The sequence below is a fragment of the Sinocyclocheilus anshuiensis genome, unplaced genomic scaffold, assembly GCF_001515605.1.
Source record: "Sinocyclocheilus anshuiensis isolate Anshui unplaced genomic scaffold, SAMN03320099.WGS_v1.1 scaffold985, whole genome shotgun sequence".
NCBI classification, from domain to species: domain Eukaryota; kingdom Metazoa; phylum Chordata; class Actinopteri; order Cypriniformes; family Cyprinidae; genus Sinocyclocheilus; species Sinocyclocheilus anshuiensis.
In genome coordinates, this window is record NW_015557117.1 from 135,810 (window position 1) to 146,102 (window position 10,293).

The 10,293-nt window shown below is 41.8% G+C and overlaps 1 protein-coding gene across 1 annotated transcript in view; it reads right to left on the reverse strand.

The window, feature by feature from the left end:
* Positions 1-10,293, reverse strand: part of LOC107677757 (dihydropyrimidine dehydrogenase [NADP(+)]) — a 177,070-nt gene that overhangs the window by 87,642 nt on the left and 79,135 nt on the right. Inside the window, exon 11 of the mRNA XM_016472774.1 lies at positions 4,517-4,727. Within this exon, the coding sequence (XP_016328260.1) occupies positions 4,517-4,727 (211 nt within the window). The remainder of the gene's footprint in view (positions 1-4,516; positions 4,728-10,293) is intronic.

The window sequence follows — 10,293 nt, forward strand, 5'->3', positions numbered from 1 at the left end:
CATCGTTGACAGACGCCACGGTAGTGTTGGCCAAGCCGGCGATGTCTCTGCCGGCAAACACCCAGGGTTCACTGGTCTGCATGGTTTCGCTGTTCACCTCAGGTGTCCCCCATCCGTTCAGCTTTACTGGTTCCAGGGCCTTCTTCACTGTTCCAGCACACAATATCACAGAGTGGTTAGAGTGTATCAAAAATAGATTAAAACAACTTTACAACTATGTCAAGGTAGACTGGACATTTAAAAAAAAAAAAAAGAATATTTTTTTATATTATAATAATATATATATATATATATATATATGTATGTATGTATGTATGTATATTAGTGATGCCAAATGATTAATCAAGATTAATATAGATTAATTTATACATTCATCATAAATATACACAGTACACACACATATATTTTGCATATATTTTCACACATTTTATTTTGAATGTGATTAATCGCAATTAATTGTTTGACAGCACAAAATATATACACCGGATGTTACACAAACACTCAATTCAGACATGTCTTGATGCTTTCCAACATAAATACACTGCATTTTTCAGCTTTCAGACACATCCAAGGTTTTTTTAATTGATGTATGTAGTTATTTCCCTTCATGGCCACACAGGTGTCCATGCAGAGTAACCACATGTAGTTCACATTCACTGTGAACATGTTCCACTAAGTTACGCTCAACATCCAGAACTGTCATAAAAAACATTATCATTTAAAACCCGACAAACATTTGTTTACTTTTATGTTTTGTTAGGAAAATGTGGCTGTTGTCTATCAAATAAATGCCTCTTGTTCTAAGATTTTGTTATCAAATGGAATGGAATTCGTACAGATTCTTTCATTTGTTGACTAATTTCAGATAGTTTGGATGGAACACATTCTCATTCTAGAGAGCATTTGATTTGACAAAAATCCGTGAATGAGTCATCAATATTTTGGTGCATTTTTCCAGAAAATAATTCTGTACACTAGCATATACATGTCTTCAAATCTAAGGCACTGCAAGGCTTAATGCACAGATCCGATCTTTTGATCTTATTCAATTTTTTGTATCACCTGTTTACATTAAACTTAAGACACGACTCGTATCTGATATCTGCGTTTACATGTATCCAAACTATGATGATTCCATTCTGATCGCTTTTATTGACACGGCTGACCTTCCGGTTTTGAGCAGCCATATATAAAAATGATTTATATACTGTAATTCATGGTGGGTGGCTCTTTGACTTTAATGCAAACCAGATGTGATTATCCTGCTTATACCATGATCACTTGCTAGCATGGACAAGTTAAAGCTTTCATTGATGTTTGAAGAGCAAAAATTGACTGAACGGGTAAAATAAACTTAATTTTCATGAGTTATTTTATTTATATCTGCTTTAAAATTTGACATTAAGAAAAGTTATCTTTGTGGGCAAATGTGTCTCCTTTACCTTGTGATGGCTTGACATTTTTTGAATTGTGTTTAGATGTAGATCATGTGTCCAAATATCAGATATGTATCTGATTTAAAACCACATCAGGAAGTGTTTAGAACGGACTTCGTATGGATTTTTGTGTTTACTGATATTGATGCTAAATTGATAGGTGTCGTTCAATATGTGAACAAATTACTCTTTTCAAATGAACCAGTTGATTCCGCTCACCTCACTAATTGGACGGAACGATTCATTTACGAATAGGTCTGATCCAGTCCAATGAGTTTTCAAGCTCAGTTTACTGACTCAGTGATCTGCAGATTTCAAGTTTATAGTTCAAGTTTATAGATATGTGTTTGAGTGCAATACATATGCAATATTATCTGATCTGAGTCAGATTTTATAGGCTTTTTAAGAGTCCAAATATTTTTGGTGCCACTAAGTACACATAACTATTCACTTAGTGACTGCTGGATGTTTAAGCTGAAAAATGAAGACATGACTTCCTTTGATGAAGGAAGAAATGACAGTCCCTCTGGATGCCAGCCTGAGACAAGCAGAGGAATTTGTAACCCTGACGGCCCTGTTGATGCTTTTGCTGTGGCTGTTATTTTTTAGTATATTTTCCCTTTCCTTTTTTTCTAGATCAATCCCCTGGTCCCTCCGTCAGCTCTCCTCACCTGACGCTCCAGTGATCATGAAGACTGCCGGCCTCATCACTTTCAGAAAAAAAAAAAAAAAACCATCCTCACACTTCATCCTGTTTGTTTCCCTCCTCCCCCACCTCTCTTTCTGTCTGTCTCATGCACACTGCGGGCTGTGGAGTGTGACAAATCTAAGGGACTCCTGAGATCTTCCCGTTAAATGAAATGGCCTCCTCTTAGAATCCAGTAGTACTCTCCAGAGTAACTTCTCATACAACTGCTCATTGCCAAGCACCATTAGAAGATGGAATGCATGCTGCTGTGTGAAATACAAGCAGGAAGACATTGACATGAAGAAATGCAACAGCTTACAGGAGACAAAGCCACTGTGGATGGAAGAAAGTGAGAAAGCAGAACGCATCGCTGAAAATGCAAATATATGAATTCATTTATTGTTATGATGCTGAAACTGTGATGTGAAAGCATCAGACTGCTTCAGAAAATGTCAATTTTGTTATTATTTACTCACTTCATGTCAAATCTAAACCTGTAATTTTTAATTTAATTTTTTTTTTTTTAGTAGGAAAGAAAATAAAAAGAAGAAGATAAAAAAACACTGGCCTTATCTAGAAAACAGGATCATAGTAAATACAAACAATATAAAATACAACAAAATATTTTAGAATAATCATCTCCACTGCAGCTCTTGATTGATGTCATCTGATTGCTATGTGTCATTCAATATGTGAACAAATTATTATTTTCAAATGAACCAGTTGATTCAGTTCACTTCACTAACTGGACAGAACGATTCATTTACGAATAGGAAAGATCCAGTCAAACGAGTTCACAAGCTCAGTTCACTGACTCAATGATCTGCAGATCTCAAGTTTATAGTTCACTGCAAGAAAGAATTATGAGTGAATAAATGATTGAAATTTCAGTCTGTGCCAGTGTTATTTTAGTATTATTTATATACTATTCATTAATATTTTAAATGAGCATTTAGTTTTATATTTTAATAGTTTTAATAGTTTTAGTTTTGGTTAACGATAACAACACTGGTCTTGAGTCTTTCAAATTACACTTTTTGTCTTTCACAAAAGAAAATAAAAGGATTCAGGGTTGGAATGACATGAGAGGTAGAAAATTATGACAGAATTATTATTACTTTTTTTTGGTAGACTACTCCTTTAACTGTGAGCATGTCTCAAAACTGCTTTGCTTTGAGGACTAGGGATCTGAATACAGACAACGTCATGCTTCATAGGGTCCAGCAAAGGGTCTCCACAGTTGTAAAAGTAGCCAGTCAGCTGCAGCCAGTGGTGATCTAATCACCGACCAGCCTGCCCACCCAAGATTGCAGGGGGAGCATTTCTCACTATCTCAGCTTTTCTCTTCTCTAATACTGCAACACAACCATCTTCTGTTGGCTCTGCCGGCCATTGGAGTTGATAAGTAATTAATATCTTGGGCAAGGTGTGGGGAGTGAGTGGCATTTATAAGCTTGCTATCTCTGAGCTTCAAGCCAGTGATGAAACGACTCTCCGCTCAGAGACATTACAGTGTATAGGATGGATGACAGGTCCGCTCAAGAGCAACAACACTGGGACAACAAAACACTAAGTAAAGAAAAAGAAATCATGAGGAGGTGAAAAATAGCTGTTGTGAATGTGAGCCGACAAATAAACACAATGATATACTGTACAGCAAGGTACAAAGGTCACAGAGGCCACATCTGAGATTTATAATCTAATTTAAAAGGTTTTAGGATCTAAAAATATGAAACAAATGAACAAGTATTTAAGATTCTGTACTATTTATAGGTCACTCATTACTCAATTGAATTTGTGCGTTTTATTTAATAGCCTTTATATATATATATAAAACAAAAAGACCTTGGTCAATATATATAGTCAAGAAGCACAGAATATGTGATCTAGACATTATATGTGAATGTGTGGTTGATGTTTTAGGCTAATCTGCTGAAATAAGGTTGTATTTGTGATGGTGGATTGATAAAGGATTCCCATAATGAAACAAGGCTCTCGTTTTGAGGGTCTTATCAACTCCTGCCTCTCCATCACAGTGATGGTTATCACTACTGTGGCTACTAAAATCTGTTAAAGAAAGATAAGTCGGGCAGTGCTGAATGCTTATTGATGAGAGAAAAGTCTGGATTCTGTGATGCTTGCTGGGGAAATCTTTCACATGGACCACAGGTACGCCAACATGTGCTCTTTTAAACTACATCAGAACACGTTTTTTTAACTGGCCCAGTGTGCAACATAAAATAATACATATTGGAATCATTAATTTGGTACAAAGTACTTTGCAGGAAACAAATACAGTTAAAGCATTATGAGAAATTAAATTCTTAAAAAAATAAAAATAAACCCATATGAGCTCATTAATTCCAACTACCTGGCTCAACCCTGACCTTACCTTCTGGATCGTTCAACATGGAGCCAAAGGCACTGATGATGAAGTCTGCTTTCAGGTGGACAATTTGCTCCTCATCAACAATCCAGGTCCCATCACCCTGCTGCTCTGTGCGGCAAAAACGCAGGCCAACGACACGTCCATCTTTCTTGATTACCTCTTGAGGAGACAGGAAGGGCAGGAACTCACACTTTTCCTCTTTGGCCACCTCCATCTTAAAAAACAGAAATCAAAAGAGAAGCATGTGATTCTAATTGCTAACATTGGAATGTGTGAAAACAGAGTTAACTTCATGCATTCATCTTTAGAAGGTGGTCATGACACTAAAATTTAACTATTGGCTATACTTCAAAAACTTCAAAGAAACCTGAACATCTTCCTGAGCCTGCTTACAGACATCATCACCCATTTTACCGTACCGCACCATTGATCTGGAAACCCAAATCTTCCCAGTGAAAATCTCCTAAAAGTTTCTACAAAGCCAAGTTTCAAACCCCAGAAAGATTTTTTGTATCTTTCACTCTTTACTTAACCCTCCAGCTTATCCTACTCCTTCCACTGTATCTCCTGATAACTTCAGCAGTGCATTGCTTCTTTCCTCTTAAGAATCTCCAATAAAACACTCCAGTATAAACCATTTACCAGGTTCACAAGCACAAGACTCCTAAAACCCTTCCACATGCACTTTTGACCTCCTCTTCAACCCCTCTTTTCTCCATCTTACACTCCTCTACATCACCTCCACCATCACCTGACCTCCCTAACTTCTTCAGGTCCTCTTCACGTCGGTTTGTCATGGACATCTGACAGGTTATAAGAATCTTTACTGCCCTTTCTCAACAGTGAAGAGCAGTAGTTCTCAACTGGTGGGTAGTGACCCAAAATGGGTGACAAGACTGTTCTGATAGGATCATGGGATAAAATTAAATTAAATTTTATGTCTATTGTGAAGCAAGACAGACTGTGTTCAAGCATATCCCAGACTACACCTGCAAGAATAACTTCATTGCTGAAAATTGGTTTCGAAATGGCACACTCCACAAAAACAGCCCTAATCACAGCAATTGAATTACAGGATCTGCACTCACATTGTTTTCATCGTACCTATAGAAAAGTACCTACTGGATATAATGGGAAGGACTCACTTCATCTCCACATCCATTGGAGTTCCATAGGGTTCAGTACTCAGACCAGTTCTGTTCTTCCTTTACACCAAATGGTTGTGTATTCTTGGCTTCATCTTTTATTCTTATTGAGCTGATAATCAATTAATTCTCACTTTCCCACCCTCTGACAACCACGTATCTCACAAATCACCTTGTGTCTGGCTAGCATTTTTACCTAGATGAATGGCTGTCTCTGAAGCTAAATTTATAAAAAAATAAAAATAAAATAAAAAAAGCTTCTGTGCATCCCATCTAAAAACCACCCTTGCCAAGACCTTGTCGTTTCAATAAACAACTCCACCATCTCACCCACACAGAAAGCTAAGAACCCTGATGTCACACTGGACAACAACCTGTCATTTGCAACACATAAACTAACCACAGTCAAGACACACAGATTCCTCCTGCTGAATATCCAGAGTCAGCCCTTTCCTCACCAGGGAACAGTGCTGTAGGTTTTATTCGTACATAGACCGCACATCAATTACCATCATCAAAACTTCCACCCCCATTCTGCAATTTACTCCATTGCAAACTGACATTTGAAATTCAAAGTTTCAAAAACATTTGTTATGTTATTTTAAAAAGAAACCAAACATTGTATTGTTTATTTGCACTAGGTTAATTGTATCTATATTAGCTTTATTTGTACTAGCAAGCACTTGTTTGTATTTGTACAATTTGTATTTTCCTAGCAGATAATGTTCTAAACTGTATGCTTACCATCTGTTGATCACAATGGTCTCATGTGTCAAGCTAAAGAGCTTTTAGTAAGTCGTTCTGGAAAAAAAAGTGTCTGCTAAATTCCTTAAACGTACATGAACAGAGTAGAAATAAAACTAACACCTTTCATAAAAATCCCTCCTTTATGAAGAAGCTTAATTTACGGCCATGGTGCTTTAGCACACCCCTGTTTGAATGTTCGCAGAGCAAAGGCAGAGCTAATAGTTGCTGTAGCTACACATTTCTAAGTTTAACTTTCTTGTCACTGTTGCCATGGCAGCATTGCAACAGTTGTCATTGAGAAAAGAATATGTTTTAATTACTTTGATAAAAAGCTCCACAGAAAAATAAATCTTGTTATATAAAGCTCAGCATGGTCACCTTTACAGAAACTTCTCTCACCTTTTTCCTGACAAACTTTTTTTCAACTGCTTTTACTCCAAGGTTTTTTCTTTGAGATGGGAAAGTCTTTCTATGGGTAATACCAATAAATATACATCATTCTCTAGCCTACTGTGTTTGGCAACAGCTAACCTAGGCACTAGGTACAGTATAGGCATATAAATTGTATACAATATAAACAGGAGAAATGTAAGATTTAAATGAATTAAATTGCTATTCATAAACTGTTCAGTATAAAGTGGAAGACAATATGGCATCTGGCTTATTATGTAAACATTTTCACAGATGAATCAACAGTCTAACCTCTGTTCACGTGCAAGGCAGCGAGTGTACACACATACAGTACTGTGAAGGATACTAAACATTCCCCTCAAAAACGTACTCGGTTACTAACGTAACCTCGGTTCCCTGAGATACGGGAACGAGTACTGCGTCTGCTAAGACGCTATTGGAAAAAGACTTTTTTCTCCTGAGCTGAAGCCTTTTTTTTTCAATCACGCAGTGAAACTGCACAGACAATGGTTCGTGCAGTGTATAAAAAACTAACCAATGGCTCGGCAGCGGATTGATACTGTTGATACTACACTCGTACTGCGTCTGCTAAGACACTATGGGAACACAGTACAATCACGCCATGCTAAGGTAGAGGAACGACTATAAGTATCATAACTTCCATAAGCAAACAATGCCCATAGAGAAGCTAACAACAATCCAAGGCTAAGACGGGCTGAGCTTCTTGAGGTCACACCTGGCCTGGTTAATTGTTTCAGAGTACTCCTGCAACTTCGGTACCCAGGGGTTGAGAGCTGACATGTGAACTAATGCCAGAAAGCTTGAGCGCGATATGGTCAAGGGCTCTCTGTCAGATCTGTTTGTGTAACGCAGCGCATGTCTATTCAAGCGGAGAGGATCCTGGCCTGCAAGGCCGGGACTTCCAGGTTGTAAAACCTTGCGAATGTGGACGGCGAGGCCCAGCCGACCGCCTCACAAATATTCGCAATGGACACACCGCTGGACCATGCCCAAGACGAGGCGATGCCTCTGGTAGAATGGGCCCGTACTCCGATGGGACATTGACGGCCCAAGGAAGAGTACACTAACGTGATGGCGTCTACTATCCATCGAGAGAGTCTTTGCTTTGTGACCGGATGCCCTTTGGTGCGGTTAACGAAGCTGACAAAAAGTTGTTCCGACCGTCTATAAGGGGCGGAACGCTCAATGTAAGTTCTCAGAGCTCTGACGGGGCAGAGCAGAGATAACTCTCTGTCCTCTTCAGAGTGAGGAAGCGCAGAGAGCGTAATGACCTGTGCTCTGAATGGAGTGGAGAGCACCTTTGGTACGTAACCATGCCTTGGTTTCAGGACGACCTTAGAGTCATTAGGCCCGAATTCCAGGCAGGCAGGGCTAATGGAGAGCGCCTGCAGGTCCCCTATTCGCTTTACCGATGCTAGTGCCAGAAGCAGAGCAGTCTTCAGCGACAGTGACCGAATGTTGGTAGACTGTAGCGGCTCAAAAAGGGGGCCCTTCAGGGCCCTCAGCACAGTGGGCAGATCCCATGAAGGGATGGTTAGGGGACGAGGCGGATTCAGCCTCCTGGCGCCCCTTAAGAAGCGGATAACCGGGCTGTTTCTGCCCACCGATAGGCTCGCAATAGGGCATGAGAGGCCACTATAGCCGCCACATAGACTTTGAGAGTGGATGGGGAGCGTCCCTTATCCAGCATCTCTTGCAGGAATGACAACACCTCTGATAGATCAGAAGTAGGAGGGTCTTTGCTGTGGTTTAGACACCAAGTGGAGAAAATAGACCACTTAAGGGCATAGAGGCGTCTCGTAGACGGGGCTCTAGCCTCTGAAATTGTGTTTAAGACTCGCTCTGGGAGGCTCGAAGGCTCCCGTCGAGCGGCCAGAGATGTAGGGCCCACAGATTGGGCCGAGGGTGCCATATTGTCCCGTTCGCTTTAGAGAGGAGGCCCCATCTCAACGGAATGGGCCAAGGGGCCGCTACCAACAGCTGAGTCAGCTCTGATAGCCACAGCTGGTTCATCCAGAGAGGGGCCACCAGGAGAACCTTGTGTTTTTGTTCCCTGATTCGCCTGATTACCTGTGGGATCAGGGCGATCGGGGGAAATGCATAAAGGAGGAGGTTGGGCCAATCGTGGGCCAACGCGTCCTTGGTCTTTGAGTAATAAATTGGGCAGTGAGAGTTGTCTTATGAGGCGAAGAGGTCTACCTCGGCCTCGCTGAAGATCTCCCAGATCATCTGAACCGTCTGCGGATGGAGCGTCCACTCCTCTGAGGGGACGTCGCTCCTTGATTCAATTTGTCCGGTATATGTGCCGCTCTCAGCGAACGCAGGTTGAGTTGAGCCCATTCCAGGAGGCGCTCTACCAGAATGAAGAGACGCTTCGAGGAGAGGCTTCCTTGGCGATTTATGTAGGACACCACTAACATGTTGTCCGACCGGATTAGCACATGGTGTCCTTTTAGGACTGGCAAGAAGAACTGACAGGCTCGACACACTGCTAGCATTTCCAGGCAGTTGATGTGGAAGCCTTTCTCCGCCTTCGACCAGTGGCCGAAAGTCGGTATGCCTTCGCACAGCACCCCCCAACCTGTGTTGGAGGCATCTGTCGTGACAACTGTCCTTCTGCAAGCCATTCCCATGGTCACGCCCTGTTCCATCCAGCGAGAGCTCTTCCAGGGGACCAGGACTGTTATATAGGCCTGATTCACCCTGATCTGCAGGTGTCCATGACGCCACGCATGGGATGAAACCCGTGGTTTCAGCCAGCGCTGAAGGGGGCACATACGAAGCAGACCCAACTGTAGTGCTGGCGATGCCGCAGCCATGAGGTCCAGCATCCTCTGAAACATTTTGAGAGGGCGAGTGGTGCCAATCTCGAAGGAGGCCACCAATCTCCATATGGTCAGAGCCCGTTCCGGCACGACTACAGCTCTCATTTGGGCTGAGTCGAAAATTGTTCCCGGGAATGATATTCGCTGGCTGGGGAACAACGCGCTCTTGGCAAAATTGAACCTGAGTCCCAGGCGCTCTAGGTGGCTGAGGAGGAGGGTCCTGTGTGATACAAGTTCTGCCTCCGACTGGGTCAGAACGAGCCAGTCGTCGAGGTAGTTGAGAATGCGGATTCCCATCTGTCTCAGAGGGGAGACCCACGTCCATGCACTTCGTAAAAGTGCGGGGGGCCAGGGGCAGCCCAAAGGGAAGGACCGTGTATTGATAAGCCACTCCCTCGAAAGCGAATCTCATGAATCGCCTGTGACGGGGGGCTATCTGGATGTGAAAGTATACATCCTTCAGGTTCAGAGAAAAGAACCAGTCTTCTGAGCGAATTTGCGCAAGGATCTGTTTCAGCGTAGTCATCCTGAACGACCTTTTCATGAGGGCGTGATTCAGGTGTCTGAGATCGAGGATGGGCCGGAGGCCACCATCCTTTTTGGGGACGAGGAAGTAGCGGCTGTGGAAGCT